This window comes from Python bivittatus, unplaced genomic scaffold, assembly GCF_059951505.1.
Source record: "Python bivittatus isolate LINGU-HERP-01145 unplaced genomic scaffold, Pbiv_v1 ctg000590_np1212, whole genome shotgun sequence".
Classification (NCBI taxonomy): Eukaryota; Metazoa; Chordata; class Lepidosauria; order Squamata; family Pythonidae; genus Python; species Python bivittatus.
Window position 1 is genome coordinate 21,091,754 of NW_028277086.1, and position 22,262 is coordinate 21,114,015.

General features: G+C 38.2%; 1 protein-coding gene across 1 annotated transcript in view; it reads right to left on the reverse strand.

Annotated features, from left to right (window-relative positions):
* The window catches only part of GRHL2 (grainyhead like transcription factor 2), an 86,383-nt gene that overhangs the window by 26,548 nt on the left and 37,573 nt on the right, over positions 1-22,262 (reverse strand). The window contains exon 9 of the mRNA XM_007431054.4: positions 14,338-14,496. Coding sequence (XP_007431116.1) covers positions 14,338-14,496 — 159 coding nt within the window. The remainder of the gene's footprint in view (positions 1-14,337; positions 14,497-22,262) is intronic.

Sequence of the window (22,262 nt, forward strand, 5' to 3'; positions counted from 1 at the left end):
TCTATGCAGCCTAAAATTTGATTCAGTTATTCCAAGAGTGAAGCAAAGATTTGTGGCACATGTAGATACATACGTGTGAGGAACGATTCTGCAAAGCCTCAAATAACTGAAAGCCTCATTCTCTGTGATTTGTACCAAGAAGTCATTCCCCTTACATTGAGCTGAGCTAAATCCCAAGCAGGCAAACATAAATGTGTATGTGTGACTCAAGCTATACATCTTCACCATGTGTAGTCCCCCCCGCCCACCTCCTAGTACTTTTCATCTAAATTGGCCATCCAGACTGCAGTCTCCAGATACTGTTCTGGAGAAGGATACTATTTCCACTGGTTTTCCTCCTTCATATCACTCCCTCTGCCTGCTTTCAGCCCAATGGGGAAATTATATATCTCTTATCTCATAGCCAAAACCAGTTTCCAGGATGCGAGTAATCTTGGCATGGAAACTGACAGAAAAAGTAATTTATCCTATTGGCAGCTATCTTAGCCTCTGTTTTGGATTTTTTTAGAAAAGAAAATGTTTGGGGAAGCCTTCTATAAGAAAAGTTCTGGGTACTTTAACCATTAGCTTTGCTCAGTCTGTTAGAAGCACCAGATGCTTTCACTTGCTCAGAAGATAGAAGCCATGTTTTTAATTCTAGATATTTGTCTCAAGATATCACTTGTCTGTGTTGAATATGAATAGAACTTTGTGTCTTTTAAGAGTTAAAACACTGTACGATTCTACTGGTTCAAAATTATTGTTACAATTCTGACACAGACTAACACATTTTTTGGAGAAAATTGTTCTTGCTTGGTCTCAAGTATAAACCACTGGCCTGAAATGATAGAGAGAGAGAGAGAGAGAGAGAGAGAGAGAGAGAGAGAGAGAGAGAGAGTTGATAGAGAGATAGAGATAGAGATAGATGATAGATAGATAGATAGATAGATAGATAGATAGATAGATAGATAGATAGATAGACAGACAGACAGACAGACAGACAGAGTGTGTGTATTTATCTCTGGATGGATGGATGGATGGATGGATGGATGGATGGATGGATGGATGGAGATAGATAGATAGATAGATAGATAGATAGATAGATAAGGTAGTATAAGCACACATACAAAATTTGCAAATCACATGAGAGAGACATTCTTAAACAGCCCAAACCCTAAGCCAAATGTTACTTTGGAGACTTCTTACTGCACAGGCCAGATGGAAGTTCTATCACCCTGATGTCAGTAAGATGACTTTTGATTTCTATAGTTTAATTTCTCAAGCCTCTCTGGGATGGCAAGGTGATAAAACAAAGATGAAATGATGCAATAATTTTAGGAGGAGTATATATATAGTATTTTAAAAGACCAAGATTTATGACACAAACTCCTCCACTCCAGTAGTGATAGCAGCTTCTGCCTGCAATAAATTAATCTTAAACTAGCTTGGTGGTGTACCCGAGTTTCCTTGACAACCTGCTATTTAAGGCCTTTTTTTTTGGTAAAGTATCATTTTATGGTAATAAGGAATAGCTAGCTATTCTCTAGGAGGTGAAAGGACTTGAAGAGCAATTGAATTAACGCTGAACGGAAGCAAATCTCTGCCCTGGACTATCAAGCTTTAATGTGAGTCAACTGCATTGCAAAGTCAGACACAGAGCAGCCTCTGTTTTGCAAATACGTGAATTTGCGATTGTCCTTTTAGAAATGGGCTACATAAAAATATATTCAAAAATATATGGGGCTACCTCTGAAGATTACTTGGAAACTGTAACTGAAGCAAAACCCTGTGGCCCATGTGCTGATGGGGGAGAGTCATTATAGTCAAATAATACCTATTCTGGGCACGCTGCATTGGTTGCCAATATGCTTCCACATCCCTGGTCTAGATGAGGTGAGGCTGGAGAAGCCCTCCAAATGCTATTTCTCTGTGATTGCCTCCTTCTGTGGGCTGAATCAAAGACAACTCATTCTGTCTTCTTTTTATTCCACAGAGCCTTTGGACACCAATCTTCCTTCCTTCCTTCCTTCCTTCCTTCCTTCCTTCCTTCCTTCCTTCCTTCCTTCCTTCCTTCCTTCCTTCCTTCCTTCCTCCCTCCCTCCCTCCCTCCCTCCCTTCCTTATTTGTATAGCTGCCTATCTCACATATCAAGAACAATAGAAAATATAAATAAGCATAACAAACATACAAGCATACTAAAACCACTATTAAAATTGAATTAAACACAAAACATAAACACCATCAGCAGGTGAACACAAGCCGGTCATCCCATTCAGTGTAACTATTGAAAAGGCTCACCACTGCTATCAGACCCCATTGGTGGCACAGCCGTGTCTGTCGGGCAGAGTGATAATCACAAACACTCCTGTTTGTGCAGAGCGCAGCAAAAACTCCAGGAAAATATTAGCCATAAAAGCAAACACAATGCAATGTCCATTTCTTGTTTCCCAAAGAAATCCAGTCAGAAAATATATACTAACTGGTGTTTATTGATAAAAATGCAAAATTCCATAAAATGCAAATATCATACAAAATATAAAGAAAAACACATCTTCCCATGTAATGTAGCATCCAAGACTTATTAGCAACACAAGCTTAACAAAATCTCTAGCTACAAACTCTTAGAGAAGAGGTACACTACTTGGTACTTTGTTACAGCTACATAGCCCATAAAACCTACATAGTGGCTAACACTAAAACAACTAACAACTACTCAGAGAGGCTGCACATTTTCCTCTCCTTGTATTATAGCTCTATGCCACCCCCACTGGGTAACTAGCATACACACGCCAATAGGTGGCAGTAAATAGCACAATACACAACACACAATAACAGGTGTTTTTCACATGATCTCTGTGGTCAAAATATTATTTGTTATTGTTGTAAAGATAACGGGATGAATCCTTTCCCATGAGAAAGAAAATCCTGACAGTGTCTTCAGGCCCTTCCTAAAGGCTGGAAGGGTAGGGACCAGTCTAAGTCCCAGAGGAGTGATGTTCCAAAGGGCGGGCCCCATGGCAGAAAAGGCTCTCTTCCTGGACCCCTTCCAGTGACATTCCTTAGTGGATGGGACCCGTAACATGCCCCTCCTGCTGGATCTGATGGGATGGGTAGATACAAAGTTGGGGAGAAGCAGTCCCTCAAATATCCCAGCCCCATACCATGCAGGGCTTTATAGGTCATTACCAGCACCCTGAATTGCACCTGGAAGCACACTGGTAGCCAATGTAAGTCATGGATCAGAGGCATAACGTGAGCTGCTCAGAGTGTACATAACTGCCTGCGTGAGCCGCATTTTGCATGAGCTGCAGATTCCAAATGCTCTTCAAGGGCAACAGCCATGAAAAACGCATTACAGTAATCTCCAGGATAGATTCAGGAGGTAACCAGAGAATGAGTGACTGAGAGGACAGCCTCCCAGTCCAGGAAAGGATGCAACTGGTGCACAACATGAAGCTGCGCAAAGGTGTTCTTGGACTCACAACTCCAGATAATCTGCTTCATTCAGGATCCTCTGAAGCTGTTGTGCAACCACCTTCTCAACAATGTTCCCTAAAAAGGGGAGGTTTAATCCTGGATGAAAATTGTCCAGTATGGTTGGATCTAGCAATGATTTCTTGAGAAGAGAGCAAACCAGTGCCTCCTTAAAAGGCAGAGGAGCAACCCCCTCTCTCAAGTAGGAATTCACCACCATCAGAACCCAGCCACATGTCACCTCCCAGGCAGCCTTTGTCAACCAGGAAGGGCATGGATCTAACAAACAGGTGCCCAAACTCACAGTCATGAGGATCCTGTCTGTTTCATCAGGCCCAACAAGGTCAAACTCATCCCAGATAAAAGAGAAAGACTGTGTCCTGAGTACCTCCATAAGAACTATACTAAGGCTGGAGTCTAACTGGGAGTGAATCTGAGCAATTTTGTCCAACAAATGTCTTGCATATTCCTCTGTGCAGCCCTGCAGGCGAACTTCTGAGTCCCCCCTTACCCAGGAGGGCCCAAGTCACCTTAAAAAGGGTTGCTGGACAGCAATCCACAGATGCAGTAAAGATGGAGAAATACTGATGCTTCATCATCCCTACCATCAAAAGGTAGGCCTTAATAGCGGCTCTTTGTCTACTTCCAGCAGTGCTCGACATTTTTCACCTGCTTCCCCTCCATGATCCAGTCTAAGGACCCCACCTACCCTCTCCTTCCAGGTGGCAATTAAGACCTCTATCACACCATGCAGCAGACCGTCAGGGGCAACCCCAAGCTCCCTCTGAAACCCCTCAGGTTCGATTAGTTGTCTTATGCTAGTTGACACTATCTGATCATTGAAAGGATGGTTACAACTTGCCTAAAAGACAATTAAAAGATAATGTCAGAGTTGTGCTGGACATTACAGAATAACTACAATATCATAATGAATGTTGGACAGCTTTTATTTTCTTGGATGCAGAGAAAGCTTTTTACAATTTGAATTGGATGTTTATGTTTAAAGTTTTGGAAAGCATGGACTTTGGAGAACATTTTATACAGAGAATTAAGTCAATTTATATGGCTAGTATTATTGTGAATGATCAGAAGGCTAGTATTATTGTGAATGAAGAATTAACTGAACCATGTCATATACAAAAAGGAACAAGACAAGGTTGCCCTTTATCGCCTTTGCTTTTTATCTTGGTTCTTGAAGTTTTTAATAGAGATATTAGAAGGGACAAACAAAAAAGGGCTTAAAGATCAAACAAGAGGTTTTTAAATTGAGGGCTTTTGCTGATGACTTAGTTTTGATACTACAGGATCCTCTGGAATCTTCAGAGTATTTGATGAAGAAATTGAAGGAATTTGGCTCATTGGCGGGTTTTAAAGTAAATAAACAAAAAATGAAAATGTTAATTAAAAATATGACCCTGCCTAATCAACATCTGCTGATGAGTAAGACAGGCTTCAGGATTGAAAAAAGGTGAGATATCTGGGGGTGATTTTGTCAACTAAAAATTGTGTGTTGTTTCAGAATAACTATGGCAAAATTTGGAATGAAGTGAAAAAAGATTCGGTAAGATGGGGAAAACTACAACTGTCTCTCATGGGGAGAATTTCTGTGATTAAAATGAATGTTTTGCCTAGGATGTTGTTTCTTTTTCAGACCATACCGATTTTGACTTTAGATTTACTGTTTAAACAGTGGCAGAGAGATATTTCCAAGTTTATTTGGCAAGGCAAAAACCCGAGAATTAAATATAAATTGTTACAAGATGCCAAGGAACAAGGAGGTTTGGGTCTGCCTAATTTAAAACTGTATTTTGATGCTTGTTGTTTGCTTTGGATGAAGGATTGGATAACCTTGGAGAATAAAAAATTATTACAACTTGAAGGTCATGAATTAAGATACAGATGGCATGCCTATTTGTGGTATGATAAAGTTAAAGCTAATAAGGATTTTAAAAACCACTATATTAGGAATGCATTACTGCAGATCTGGAATAAATATAAGGTAAGATTGTCTCCTAATGTACCTTGTGGTTATCACCTCAGGAAGCATTTACTAGAAGAGAAAATGTGGGAGAAATGAAGTGGTTAAAATATAAAGACTTGTTAAATTTTGAGGAGGGTGAACCAAGCTTTAAAACAAGAGAACAGTTGGAGTTAGAAGGTTTTATATGTTATTGGTTTACTCATATGCAATTGTTTGAACGTTTCTAGTTGGACAAAAAGAATTATAGTTTTGTTAATGAAACAACTTATTTTGAGATTCAACTTTGTACAAATGACGAACATGTTATTGCTAAAATGTATAAAATGTTACAGATGAATTTAGAAGATGAACAAGTCAAGGAATGCATGATCAAATGGGCTAAAAACTTCGGATACAATATTATGTTGGAACAATGCGAAAATATGTGGAATAAAGGTTTGAAATTTACGTTGAATTATAATTTAAAAGAAAATGTTTATAAAATGATGTATCGTTGGTACTTAACTCCTGATAAGTTATCAAAAATGTATGATGGTGTAACAAATGTTTGTTGGAAATGTTTGCAGGGTGAAGGAACCTTTTATCATCTTTGGTGGACCTGTGAAAAGGCTAAAAGATGTTGGGATCAGCTATGTATTGCTATTCAAAAGATTCTTAAAGTGAGCATTAAAAAAAAAAACAGAACTGTTTTTATTGGGTTTGATGGAGAAAGGACTGAAGAAACAACATGGAACTTTGCTTTTGTATATGATCACAGTTTCAAGACTGTTATATGTGCAAAGATGGAAGAATGGACCATTAAATTAATGGATTTGGCTCAAATGGCGAAGTTAACAGCATTAATAAGAGATAATACTGTTTCTAAATTTGTCTCCGCATGGCAACCCTTCTTAGATTATGTGCTTGTGTTGGAAAAAAATGAAGCTCTGATTGTGGGTTTAATGATTAGATGGTTTGTGTTGATAGAAATAATGTGAACTTGGATTAATTTGTGGTAAGAGATTAATTTTCTTTCAATTTGTATCTATATCTATATTAGAAATAGTCGGAAGTCACTTTCCATTTCATTCTTCTATCTACTTTCATTATTTTAGCTTGTCTTTTTTCTTTTAGTTCTATCCTCTTTCTTTGCTGTATTCTCTGTTTGTATTTTAATTGTACTTTTTATATAATATAATAAAGATTTTATCAAAAAAAAGAAAAGAAAGGATAGTTATAACAGATTTTGTCTATTGCACTTTTAACCTGTCTTGTTTTCATGCCTTTGTTACTGTAAGCTGCCACAAGTCCAGGGTCATCCACAGCAATGGTTGCTGACTTCAAAATGGTGGGCATCACTGGCCAATCAAAGCCCCAGCCCTTTTTACATGTGTGAGATGTGTATGGCACATGTTAAAAAGGAGAAAGGCTTCATGTTACACCTGCCATATTGAAGCTACTGACTGTCATTGCAGAGGTCCTTGCATGAGTCTGCATGTGTCTTCTGACTCTGGCGGTATATAAATGTAATCCATCAATCAATGTGATCCATACTACTGTAATCTCCAACTGGGCTATTATTACATGCTTGATGACACAGTGGCCTTGAAGACAACTGAAGACCTATGGATATTGTAAAATGCAGCAACCCATTTCCTAATGAATATCTGGAGATGGGGATATGTGTTAGCTGCTGTTAGATCAAGTGTACTGGCTTTCAGCATATTTACAAGCTTGATCCAACCAATACTGGTTTTAATTTCCCCACTGAGTTCACTCATTACACTAATAAACCATAATGTGGTTGCATTTTAGCTCGTAGCTTATCAACCATGTTCCATAGCTGAGTGCAATGCATGAGACCACTACTTTTGGTTTGTAAGGTGCAGGAACCCAGCCATTGTAACTTATTCAGCATCACAGTTAAATTAACTTGGACTAGCACAATGGGTGAAAAACATTAGGATACCTGGGACTTGCATATGTTTGGGCAGCTTTTCCTAACCTAAGTGCCCTCCAGGTATGTGGACATCAACTCTGGGAATGCTCCTCAATGTCCAGACTTGCTGGGGAATTCTGGGACTTAAAGCCCACACATCTAGAAGACACCCAGACTGGGGAAAATTCCTGAGTGCAACCTTCCCCAAGTGATAGTCCCTAGAAATGTTGGACTTCAGCACCCAGTATCTCCACCAGCATAACCTTTGGGAGTTGGTCCAAAACATCCAGAAAACACAAACTTGAGGAAGGCTTCCAGAGGGAGACTGTCATACCCTATGACAGTCTATTATATAGTTGGTGGGTTGTGGCTCAGTGTGTTGCCTGAACTCATCTCGAGTAGTCAGTTTATGATTTAGTGTGTGATACAAACCCAGACAATTGTGTTAATTTGGTAAACCAGGCCCAATTAGCAGCCAGATTATTTCTCTTGTGCCAAGCTTTCCACTGTCTTTCATTTATCAGTTTGGTACTTATTTTAGCTATTCATGCAATACAAACATCCATAGCTGGAACATGTGGTCTTTATAGACTATGGAACAAATTCTGTATTTGAGAAATTGTTCTCATCTTCTTGCCTTGGTAATGGGAATGTTCTCTTTCATTCTGCCTTTGGGATTCTTTCCTTGTAGCATTTCTTCTTTTGTTCTGCCAGGCTGCTGCATATTCTGGTTTTTTTTTATAATACTGCAATTTTTATTCATTTTATATTACTGTAATTTACTGCTATCTGGTGTTAAGATGCTTTGGACATGCTGGAAAAATATAAGCATTGTAAACAAATTCAATAAGAAAACAAATATCTTACGCCTATCACAAAGTCCCAGAACTAATCTACACCTGACATGGTTGCAATGAAGATCAGGTGAGGAGTAGAGAAACCATTTATGCTGCCTGGAGTTCTTTGGAAGAAAGACAGGGTTTAAATATAATAAATAAAATATTCCTCCTTCCTCCTATTTTACAATATTTATTTTTCCAAACTGTCAGTATTTTCGAGCTATACCACTAGATGGCACGTGTGGATTTACAGAGAGGAAACAAATACACAATAGGCCCCAGGTTTGTCATAGACCCAACCTCTGGTGCTGTTAGGTCTGCTTAAATGTCACTCGTTGGTCCCCGTAGCCTCAGTTTCTGTAACCTAGGCAGCCCAGTGACAAGCTGCCTGAAGGCCTTTCACTGCCTGAACTGAAGGACAAAATGGGGTGTTCTTCTCTCTCCCATATTTCACATCTAGAAGCTGACTCAATGGGCAAGGGCATCTACTTCCACACTTGCAACGGGAAAATGTTCATCATGCCACCTGAGGGCAACCAGGAAGTTTCAGAGATGTAGGAGAGTTCATAGAGCATGCTTAGCTCTGTCCTCCAATCTGCATCTGTATCTGTTGCCTGAGATAGCCACCTCACTCCGTTGAACGGTAGGGTCATCCCTGCCCGAGCTGCAGCCAACTGATAGTTCTTCTGTTTCTACAAGTGCCAGAAGGCCTAGGAGACAGTTCAAGTGACAACCCAAAAGAAGTGTTTCCAGTATACAGCATGCTACCGTTTGATGCAGGGAAACTATATCTGCATCTGTAGTGGAATGTCTCCTAATTATAGCTATTCCTCTCTGTTTGCAGTAGAATCAGTCAGAATCAGATGTATGAATGGGGCATAATATACAGCAATGGCTCAGATGATGTTGAATATATAACAGGCGTTATATTTACGGCTTCAAGTTCCTGACTTTCTCCAACAGAAATATTCAAATATACGTTTGCATTTATTCAGAACACGTGATTACACACACTCACCCCACATATCTTTAGAATTGTACTTCAAAGTTGCTGAGGTTTGGCTAAGAGCAAAATGTAGAAAAGATCTTATTGGAAAATAGATTCATGTAAAAGGAATCAGTGTTTCATATAACCTAAACCCAAGGTCATGTCTAGTATTCTGAACATGGGCTCAACACAAATTGGGGGATAATGTAATCAGAGTAATAGGATCCAAATTATTGACTTGACCCAAATATCAGTATCCAGTAGCAGCTGCAGCTTGCAGAACCCCAACCACTGACCCATATCCAACAAACAGCAGAAGCCTACCTTGGATGTAATGTAGGTTCCAAACAGTGTACCTGACTCTTTTGAGGAGTTTATATCTATTTCAGCAAGACCTGGATTGGTTGCAATTTAATTGCAAGAAAATCTGATTCAGGGTTAGAGCTTTACTACTGCCACTTGATCAACTGGGAAGTTTTAGCAAATATTTGAAAACAATACTCTGAAACACTGAAATGCTTGAACCATTAGTGCTCAATAGTAGAGCGGCAATGTGCACAAGTTGAGTTTTTTTTTAATGTGTTCATTACGCCTTGCTTTCAAATAGCATTTGAATAGGATTGCCTGCAGTCCAGGACTGCAATTTGAAGAAACTCTTGGCTATAAATGGTTATCTGAAAGCTACATTCTCAGAGAAATTTATGGTTCCACTGATCACTACCGGAATGTCGGGTATAGAAGTAAACCAACCTTCTCCAATTTAGTCCTCACCAGATGCAATAGGACTAGAATTCCAAGCCAAGTATGACCAAAGAGAACTGCAGTCCAACACACCTGGAGGGGACCCAGTTGGAGAAGGATCAAATAAACAGAATCCAGAGGGATAGAGAAGTCTTCTGTAACTGAAATAACAAAGAATCTAAGCTTTCCTAATTTCTGGCAATCTGCAGCCTGGGGCAAGCTTCAGTCTGAGTGATCACACATCCTATTTTAAGCCTCCATGAGCTATCCAGACTCCAAGTTTGATAAGAGTAACATTTTAACTGCCCTTGTGCTCTTTTCTCCCACTTTTAAGAGGGCTTTGATTAGATCTGTCAACACTCATTTCCTGCTTCCCAACCATGAAAACTGAAGTATCAATTAAATGGGATAGTCAAAGTGATGAATATGTATAATTCAAAGGCTCTACTTCTTGTCATCTATAGGTCACCTTTGATGAGTCTTAGTCTCTTAAGCGCTTTCTTTTTTCTCTCCTTACCCCTCCTTCCTTTTTTAAAAACTGGCAAGCAGGAGAATAGTAAGACTGTATTAACTCCTTTGGCATTTACTGAGCTTTTAACAGGCAGCTGTATCTTTCAATCTCTGCAAATATTTGATGTAAAAAATAGACATTAAAACACAACGCTTAAGATTCATTGCTTGCAACTCCCCCCCCCTTTTTTTTTAAATTAAAAAACAGAGTTTATCATCATATTTTGTTTCACAGCATCTCAACCTGTGGGGCCATCCAGAAGCAAAGTACATACAAAATGTGAAGCATGAGCTAATGGGATAGCTCTGAGAGCCTTTTGTTGCTCTACTACTCTGTTCATGCCTTCTCCCCACCCCATCTGTTACTGCATCCTATGAGTTCTCATTGCTTAGCAACCAGATCCTGGTTATTTTCTTTTCCTCTTTGTGGGCAGAGTAAAATGCCTGGACTGGGATGCAATGTCCAGTTGTATCCAAATAGCCCTTTTCATAAGAGCTTCGCTATCAAAAATCTTCCAGCTTCTAAAACACCCAAGGAGTCCTTGGAACATTACTGTCAATGGCTGAGAGTCTTGGGATTATAATGGCTAAAATAATATCTAATAAAGAAATATATAAACAAACATTCCTCTGGTGGTGATCCAGTAAAATGTCCTGCTTTGCAGAGAACTGATCTTACTTTGAAAGGCTAGTCCTCTATTTGAAGGCACCCTCCTTTTGAAAGGCTGCCCAATCCAAGTTCAGTTTAAAAACTGAGACCCTATTAGAAAGGAGAGCCCAGAGGATTTAAAGGCACACCTTGATGGGCAACACCTGGACAGCAGAGCAAGCAGGTACACACTCATAGACTGGTCTCAGTCTTCCCCAGTATTGATGACATGAGTTGCATTTCTCTTTGAATTGTAGTTTGCATTGATTTGTTAAGCTGTATTGCTTTTTTCATTTTTGTAATTGTGTTATTCCTTTTTTTTAATTGATGTCAATTTGTTCTGAGTGCTCCATGAGAGAAACATCAAAATAGCTTTAAATGCTATTTAATAAAAATAATAACAATAATAAACTTCTGATTTAATTGAAGTATCAATGCCTTAAAATTATCCTTGCAAGTTCCTTTTATCTTTTTTGCCAGTGAAATAGAAAGAAAATAACATTTCTATATGGTTTCAGTTACATAAGATTATAATAAGAAATCTATTCAATTTGCTTGCTTATTCTAAATACAGTGAGCAAAGAAAGCATACAGAACTTCTACCTTTCAGAAAACATGCTATTATGTCATTAGAATGCAAAATCTTCCAATTAATTTCATATCAACAAAAAGGCAATGGAAGCTTTTCTTCAACAGCCTTGGGAAATAAATTATTATTCAAATCCTATGCAAAAATTCTATTAAACTGATGAATGGCTAGGTTTTTTTAACCTATGCAGTAGGATTTTTTTTTAATGTATAAACTAAATCAGCTTCTTATAAGTAGTACCTTCAATAAGAATTCAGAGGAAGCCAAGTTGGGACAGCTTGTATTAAAATAATACATTGCTAAAAAGAAGTGTTCTAGCCTTGCACCTGAACAATCAACACTGTTGCAGAACTTGATTTCCTGCTATTATGAATGAGGTGGAATGAATTTTTCATGTCAAAGGTTCCTGTAATTCCATACATGGTTCCTGTAATTCTGGTCATAATATGAAAGTAGTTACCTAGCAACAGAGACAAACTTATGTCTTTTAATAAAATGTGTTAGTCTGAAAAGGTGCTACCGGACTCCTCCTGATTTTTAGCTATCTCCTTTTAAATTGTGTCCTACTTTTACCTACCTTTTACCTTTTTTTTTCTTGGATCTCATCATATTCCATCTCATTTGCAACTAATCCTTTTTTTATATATCCTATTCCATGACTTTAATTTTATGATTAGAATCCTTTCCTAGTTGTCTGTTTGGAGACCAGTGGAGTTCTGAAAAAGGCTTTCATAAAATGCCTTATTCTCCAAGACTATCCTTGACACCTCCCTTTGATAAATTCAGACTTGGTGCACTCCAGATTAGTCAGACCTATAACTCCCAGCTGTAAATTCTGGAGGCTGTACTTCCAGCAGTGGGTTGAAGAAGGCTACTTTTAAATATAAGTCTGTTGCCAAATATTTTTTATTTTTTTCCAATTATATTTATTAGGTAACAAATTAAAAACGGAACCAATGATATTAAATTGATGGCAATGATACAAATGCTTTAAACATTAGTATTAGTGGAGATGTATTAATACTTTAGATCAACTTACTGCCAATCAAGTTTTTAAATGATTTCAATCACTGCAAGAATTTGGATTGCCTACAACTACAGAATGGCAGTATATATAATTAAAACTTCTCTTTTAATTATAATTCATAATTTGGTCTGGATGCCTTAGCAGCATTTATTTGCAAATTACTATTAGTATCGGAATATGTTTGACTGATTCGGAATCCATAGTATTTTTAAAAATAATTTCTATAATGTTATAATTTTTATGAATGAAGAGATCTTGCAATATAAGTTTGCAAGATCTATGGAAAAAAAGGAGTTGGAATAGCCCATATTAAAAATTAGCAGAATGTTTCTCATGATCTTAAAAAGATACTAATTCAACGGAAGATTTTTTTTTGTTAAATAATATAATGAGCACCTCAAAGAATGTTTAAAAAGAGCTGACTAACAACCACATTATCCTGGGAGTGTAAAACAGGTGAACCCTTATATGATATGAACTTCTCCAACAATTACTTTGTTTTGATTTAATATCCTTAAGCTGGTACTTATGAGGTTACAAAGATCAATATTGTTTAAAGATGTGAAAGTTCTTCTGAATTACATATGTAATAGAATGTGCTGCTATGTGAGGAATTAGGGATTTATCATGGATGGGGGGCAGCAGAAAAGATCACTCTGCAGGGTTGGAAAGAAAGGGCAACTCCAGATTTACAATGTTGGATCACTGACCCACGTTCACCTTTTTATGAGCTGTCTCTCATTTGATGTAATAGGAAGATTGATCAATCTTATTTTGAGTGGTCAAATTTTAATTATGTATAAGGCTTAATGATTTTCTATTTGTAATTCAATACCTTTCCGCTGTTTCTTTTTCTGTTTTTGAAGGGGATTCTTTTTTCTTTCACTTTCACTTTTTTTTTTGTAAATTACAGCAATTAACATTTTTAAAGTATTAGTGGAGTGAGTCATTGTTACCAGTTTCACATCTGTTTGTCCGTCATTTAGGGGCTTATATTCTCAGACATTTGCAAAAGTTGGTCTTGGCAACTACTGAAAGAGAAGCACCATTCTATCATTCCAGAATCCCCCTGGTAACTGTGTTATTGAGAGCCAATTTGGTGCAGTGGTTAAGGTATCAGGCTAGAAACTGGGAGACTGTGAGTTCTAGTCCTGGCTTAGGGACACAGCCAGCTGGGTGACCTTGGGCCAGTCACTCTCTCTTAGCCCTAGGAAGGAGGCAATGACAAACCACTTTTTAAGCCTTGCCAAGAAAACTGCAGGGACTTGTTCTTGCAGTCGCCAGGAGTCAAGAGTGACTCAATAATAAATAAATAAAATGGTGTTATTATGTGAGGAAAAGACTGCTGTTATCAATGTGATGCCATTTTTGCATCGTGGCTGTCATTCGTCCCTCAGAGTTGGGAGTAACACAACTTCTAGGAGATTCTGGAATATAAAACGGTAGCCAAAATAAGTTCTATTCTTGCTGCTATCACTGAAGACATCAATAGCAAAGAAAGAAAAGATTTGAAACAAAACTAAAATGAAAGTGACTTGAAGACATGAATGATGTTAAAAATCAGATCGAGAATAACTAAAATCATTAACTAAATGAGGAAGAAAGTTTTGCTATGCAGTAATTAAGAAATACATTGTCTTACCTTGTCACAAAATACTTTGATTTGACAGAAGGCTCGATGAATGGGTTTATTGCTGCGATTGTTGTAACTGTATGTGTCAATCTGAATCATCAAAGGAAGACCCTTGACTCCTTTTTGAGAAGAGAAATCTGTGCTTAGGCAGTTCACTGTGATGAAAATCTGATAGGGATTGAAAAACAGAAGTTTACACAGATGTAGTTTTCCACAAAGACAGACCTGCAAGCTCTAATTAATATTTAAACACCACTTGAGAAATTTTCTTCCATATAACAGATATCGGTGTAAGTTGCTTTACTTAGTTACTACTTAATTTAGAGTTTTTTTCCAACAAATGAAACTAGTCTGGCAAAGACTGGATGGCTTGTTCAGCTCAGTTAATATGATTGTTAAACATGTGATGTGTTAGAATCAATAAAATTAGTGGAGGTCTGCAGCCACAGAAATCAATATATGAAATGCATCTCCTGTGCCCTTCATAATAGTTTCTTGAAACTCATTGTTCCCTAAGGGATGCCAAAATACAAGACTGCAAAAAATAGTCACCATCCTCAGCCTGTAGCCTGCTGTTAACGTTACATGAGATCTTAAAACCAACTGAACAGACAATATTCATTCCCTTGCAGGACCTTCAGATAACTTTGTTCCTTGAGCAGTTAGAGATAGGTATCTCTATCAGTTGATGTCATAGGTATCATTATTACAGGATGTAGACTTGTTCAGTATTGCATTAGAAAATATATTTCTTTGGATTGTTCCATGTTATTTTACTTAAATAATTTCTACTAATGCCCCACTTATAGTCTAGGATAGGGGTTTGCAATCTTTCTGGGACAAGCAGCAAATATAGCTTTAGAATAATATATTGGCAATCAGTTTCTAAACTGAGGGCAGAATCAGTGCCAAAACTAAATTTAGACTTGTATTGCCATCGAATCAAATCAATTACATAAATATAAGATATATATACCCTCATGTATTCCATACTTTTCCCCTTCTAAGCACATTAAACACTACAATCTGGACACAACTTTTAGAGGAACTCTGGTGCTATTTTATGACATGATCTAAAATTTAATAATGTAAAACGATTCACGTTTAACATTCCCTTTATCAATCATCTTAAAACCAAAACTTTTTAAGACAACAGAAAAGTAAGGAAACAACAGAAGAATCCTTAAAAGTAAAAGATGGGTTTTACGAATCTTAATAAATGCTGCTAAGCAACTCCCTGACATGATGTGAGTCCTCAAGAAAATTATTCCAGAATCTATTGCAAAAAAGACTCTGCTTCTTCTGGCTAACAATGTAATCTGGGGAAATGATGGTATTCTGAGAATACTGACTTCAGCTACTACTTCTGTAATGAGTTCCTTGGTGGGAAAAGGTTACATGTTCCCGTAAGATGCACTCTCGCATGAAAATGGTTTCAGGTCCAATCTTGGCATCTCTAGGTAGGACTGAGAAGTCAACAAACTCGCTAGTCACCACGGGCAACACTAAGCAGATGGACCAATTCCATATACTAAGCCAATTCCAGACAAAATATACTGGTTAAATATAACAAAGAAACCAGCTTAAAACCACTGGCCCATTTAGCTTAGTATTGTCTGGGATTGGTTGATAAACTATTCTGGGTTTGAACTCATTATTTATAGCAAAGCATGATGTATGAACCAAGCCAACCATGGCTTAATCCAGGGGACAGTTTATAGTCCTAGCAAAATATGTGGTCTACAAGTTCTTTCTTTGTGGCCTCCAGGAGCTTCCTCTGACTATACTGCAAAAACATTTGAAGGCAAGAAACTCATAAAAATTAAGGTAGGCTTAACATAATTTAAAAAGCAAGTAACTTCCCAATACCCAGAAAAAAAAATCCTGATCCCAGCCCTAACGCAACCTTGTCTTTTGATTTGCTACCATAGGTAAATACTCCATCAAATCAACCTCAACTTCTGGTTACTTTGTCAATGTCAATTTTCTTGGCAACAATACCAAAGTGGCTTTCTATTTCCTTCTTCTGGAATCTTTTTCAATTTTCCAGTCTAGCCAACAAGAATCAGGCATGGGGTTTCCTGATTGTCTCCTATTAAAATAGTAATCAGGTATGACCCTAACTTTTTGAGATCAGTCATGATTGACTAAATGCTGTGACCTGCCCAGACACTACTCCCAGGAGTCTCCCCAGAAATGTTAAACACAGCTCTGGGCTATCAAAAGTTTCTACCACTGGCTTATTGTGATGCATTAGGCAGATTTCAGTTTTCAATAGAGTTCAGTCCTGACAACTTCTATCACTTCAACTATTGAGAATTCTGAGATAATATAATCAACTTGTGCAATATTTTCATGGAAGCTCTCACTGTTGTTGAATTCATTCAAAAAAAGAAGATTAAAGGAAAAGGGAATTTGGTTAATAGACTACAGGGTGAAAAAGGTTTGCTCAGAGATTTTAGCAGCATTCATCTGATCACCAAGGTAGATAGTACTGCCCAGTAATTTATGGTGAAGTCAGCTCAGCTTGTTTGCTTGACCGAACTAAAAGCACAGCGGCATTTCAGTTCTTGATGGTATCGCAGGAGTATGCTTACAAACTACACGATTGAACTTTAACTGCTATGAAAGGAGCTGGGAGAAACATGCTATGCTCAGATTAAACAACCAACAGCACTCCCCGTCTTAATATAAACTCCTTCAGGCATCTTCTGCACACAGAATTTAGAAAATGTATTAAAGGGGACAGCAGGGTTGCTCTGTTGGCCCTATCCTTGTTGTCTTCCATGGCACAACACCCCCTATTGCTTTGCACTGGGTCAGCAGTTTCCGCCTGGTTGTCCAGTGGGTGTGGCCAGTGCCAGACAAGACTTGGCAGCAGTATTGTCCTGTTGCTCATTCTCTAAATAAAAGTGTTGTGTTCTCCAAATATAGGATTGTACATATGGAGACATTTGAATGGCGTTCTATTGATAAATGTTGATAAGCTTTGATTATGCATCTCTGTCAATGGATGCAAATGCAAAATAATATTCCTTTTGTTAGCAAAAATTTAGTCACTGGATCCTCTAAAAAAAAAAGACCTCCAGAAAATATGACATAACATGTTTTTGAAGTTCAGGTCTTCCTCTCTCCAGTATTTGCAAAGTATCTCCTATGCAGGGGACAGAGGGAATATGACTCTCAATTTCCTTCCTTTTAACTGGACTCAAAAGTTTAAAAACTACAGGCACCTTCTTATTGCCAAATTTAGCCTAGAACTCTTACCATATCTGTACATGACAATGTGGATTCGTTCTAACAAGCGGCAGGTTGATTCCTGACATTTAAAGAGTACAGTGCAGGATTGAACTACAAAACTTCTGGGGTTGTTCGCTGGGAAGACTGGGTTAAAGAAATAAATTCAGCTGCAGCAAATTATACTGACAGAGGTGTACAAAAAAAGAGTGATCATGCCATGAATGTTACACAGATTATCATTTTGAAAGACTGAATATCCCCCTCCTGACACCACATATATCAGGTCTCTTTAACAATCAATAGAGGCATACTCATGATGTGTGTCTGCACATCAGCATTAACACCATGTTATTCTGCATGGCAAATACAGAGAAGTGGAAGATTAAGAAAGGAGATCAATGGTTTTTTGAAAGGTTTCATGCTCAGTACACCATCCAATTACCTTCCTTTAGAAGCCGCACTAGGAAGGTTTATATTTAATTATGGAAAGGCAATTTACAAGCATATGAAATCAACATTATTCAATTCCTTTAGTCTGTTTTTAAAGTTTATTTAGCTTTGTGGTTTGGGTGACATTAATGCTGCAATGGCAGTTGCTTGTGAAAGATGAACAACCCATCGTCAGTTATCTGGGTGATAAATAATCTTTCACCAACACTTTGGAACCATTTACTTTCATAGGGGTCTTTTTTACTTCAGCAACTTATTCAAGACAGAAGGTCAGATTTACAGTACTGTATGCTATGGGAGGAGAGAAGTTTGAAGGAAAGGCAATAGAGATCACAAAAGCACATCATCTTGCTAAACAAGAACACCAGGATGGAGAAAACTGTTGTACATACTTCCTTGAGAGCATGAGTAAAGGGTGAGTAAAGGGTGAGTAAAGATTGCAAACATGACACTTGCATAATCATGTATCTTACTGCAAATGCTACAACCAATTACATCGCTTCTTGCAAACTTTTTGGGTCTAGGGTTGGGCTATAGAACTTTTCTGGGCTTGACTTTTTCTGTGAGTAGAATAGGTAGGATAAGCCAGAACAAAAACTATATTCAGTTTTCATTAAATGTAATTGAAACAATACATAGGTAAATGCATGACTCTCCAGGCATGCATTTCATTACTTTCTCCTCCTGTTACAATAAAAATTACAATTTAGTAACAATTTTTGGCTGCCTGTAGGGTCAGACCCTTAGGCCTCAAATTGTAGCTTTCTGATACATGGAAAAGTAACAGTGAACACTTGGCCTGGAGCAGAACTGGGCAGAAAGGAGTAGCTCAGTCCATTCAGCAGCCAACAGAGGAGTATAGAGATGGCCTTGAAGAAGGTATTCAACAGCCGTTAGGTAAATACCAGCTTAGTAACTAGTGTTGGTGCCAGCATCTGGCCTCCATGACAATTGCCAGGACTGTAGTGTTCCAGAACCCTGGCAAAGCATCCTCCTGTTTTCTGCTGGGGTATTCCCTCATTTATTTTAAAGATCCAGCAATCTAAGCAGCATTAGGCAGCTTGATGGCTCCGGTCACCATTTTAATTTTTCACCTAGCTTCATTCCAATGATAATTTAACGGGCAGTTAGGTCCTGTCTAGGAGTGCTGACCCCCAACTGCAGCAACACTGTCAGTGGAGGAGTCTATATGAGGATTTTGCCCTGGATCCTCTCAAACATGGAACCAGCCTTTTTAGTCAACGTAACACAAAGTTATCTCTTAACGGAAGTCAATATCACCAATTATCTACATGAGACCTAATATCATGGCATCTAATCTGTTGAGCAGAGCTAGCCCATAGAGCTCATTTGAGGAAATTCTCAGAGGTTTACCCAAGTATCACGGCCTCAGGACTTGGTGATATTTTGTACCCCGCCAAAATCTAACAGCTCTCGGCAGCTTACAAAGTATGCAGTTTAATAACAATTAAAAGATCTTTGGTACACTTTAAAACAAATAACATCATAAAAATCCAATGAAGACAGGAACAATTTTTTTCAAAGTAGCGCAATGCTTAAATTAAGGTTCTTCGGACCCCCATGTCTATAGCTCCTAAAAAGTTGCTGTGAAGGACCAGGGGACTCTCCTGCACTGGCAACAGAGGTGACTGGAAAATATCTCCTCTCCATCCCATCTGTGGTAGGTAGGAATGATGGCAGTCGTAGTCCACTACATCCAGAGGACACCAGAGCCACAGAGAGAGGTTTAGGAAGAGAAGAAGTTGTTTTATTTCAAATCAGACTAGGTGCCCATCTCCCCCAGTGGTTCCTCCAGTGCTCATCCTCTCATACTACCTCCTTTTAATTGGAACTGAGTCAAGAAATTTATTTGTCCAAAACATGCATACCATTCCCTAAAACCTTCTCATATATTCTCTAATGAAGATTTATGAAGATCCGTACAGAACTGCCCTTAAAATTATGCTTGAAGAGCAAGAAATCAATAATCAAAACTTGTTTCAAAGGAAGATGGAAGTTTTAGTTTAAAATATTCCAAAATAGTGAATAAAATAAAAGTAAAACCTCAAAGTAAAACATACATAAACTACTAAGAGTAATGGTACAACGACCCCTTGATTTAAGTAATACATTTGTCTTTGGGCTATATTGCTAGAAAAGTGTCTGAATGTATAGCATTGTCAAAACTTGTCAATGTGGGGACCAACTGCATTTTCCTGGGGAGGAGGAGATTCCCAGTTTGGTGTGCCATTACCAAGAAGCCTCTATCTTAAGTCATCATCAGGGCCCAAATGCAGCTGGGACCACATCCTGGTTGGGACTAGAGGAAGCCTCTCTTAAGGACACAATACCGGAAACAGATATTTGGATGCAGATAACATATCCTAGATGAGGGTTCCTTGCTGGCTGGGGAATTCTGGGAGTTGAAGTCCACCCGTCTTCAAGTTGCCAAGGTTGAGAAAACCTGTCCTAGATAATTTGAACAATCTAGGCTCAAGTATTTTCTTGTTCCGTTGAGCAGTGTGATTCAGCTCTTGGTTTGTTCAATGACATAGTTTTAGCTAGACAGAGATGCAGAAGTACAAGATCTGGCAAAGCTATTGGCAGCCAGAGGCAATAACACAGGTCATTACAGAGAAATACCACAATTTACACTAGTGATTTAGTGTAAGGTAGCTTCTTATATTCCCCCTAATTTCCTGGAGTATAAGAGGGAGGGAAGGGAAAGCACTGTCAGGCTTTGATGATTCTGTTATTATATCCATTATCAAACTTGTGGAACCTGTTTCCTGACTTGGCCCACCTCAAAGGCCTGATACCAACAACGTCCATAGACTCTGAAGATTTGTCTAGTGTAAGGTAGCTTGTTATAGTCCTAATAACCTTATGGTTTAAAAATAAGAAACCTATTTATAGGAGAGAGAATAATGTTCAGTTCAAGAGAGCTCCATGCCATAAAAGGATCCTATTACTAATGCATTAATTGTACAACGAATTCATGTATCAATTATATTTTTAACCTTTTATTTATTTATTTTTATGTTATGTAGTTAGTTCTGAATACTAGACACAGGCCAGAGTAGGCATTAAATAAATACAAGTTCTTTGTGCAGAGTTAGCACAGCTTTTATAGCTTTTTTGGACATCCGTTCCTTATAAATTCCATGCAAAGTCAACGCCTTTGTTTCAGCTCAATACCAACGTCTCCAGCAAATGTTTACATTTCATTTAAGCAGCTCCTGTAACCCTGCACCACGCCCCAGCAACTACATAAAAATTCAATTTGCTGCAAAAGCCGATCACACACCTGTTCAATCATGTGTATATACTGCCTTTCTTGAAGACATTACAGTCATGGTGCATTATGTAAGACATTCTATTTTAAATGTGATTTAAAGAAGTGCAATCTCAAGTAAATATTCTGATTATTGGGTTTATATATAGTTTCTAGTTTTAATCCACATTTTTAAAGTACCAATCATTAACAGAAATGTTGTTGTATTAAGATTATTCTAAGAAAATGAAATATACATCCCTTTCTCTTTCTCACTGACATGCACAGTTGAAGCTTGGTTAGAAAGGGCTACAACACCCAAAGATCTGAAGGACAATTATGTTCTAGTGAACTAATCAGCCTCAGTATCCACTGAATCTGAATCTTGCTGTGGAAAATTGATACAGGAACTCTCAATTCAGCAGCTACATGCTGGAGACATTCCCTAAAACTGTTTCTTTTGACACAGGAACTACATTCTACTAAGTCTTTTTACTAAGTCTTGCAATCTTGAAACGAGCAGCAGCAGCACCCTTCCAAAAGTATTTCCCAGCAAGATTATATATATACACATGCATACTTCTCTGGTAACACCAGATCCTGATATTAGAGGGCAGTTATATATACTAACTCTGCAACAAGGTGGCAAACAATCTGTTGGTAGAAGGGAAGGAGAAATAACGATCTTTTTCTCTAACCAATTTCTCACCACCATGTTCCCATGAGTTTGTGGGACTTCTGCTGTTCCACCTGGTTTTCTGTTTTGTAGTCAAGCTTCTTATCAGTTCTGGAAAGCCTGCATTCATAACATGCTGCACGTATCCCACTAAAGTAATCTAAAGCAGGCCTGCACAACTTGTAGAGCAGAAAGGTCCACACTGATAAATTAAACATCATTACGGGCTGCTTCAGTCTGCTGTTTGGTGGCTAGTGGAGCTGGGGCAGTGCCGGAGCTGGCAGCAGTAGTGAG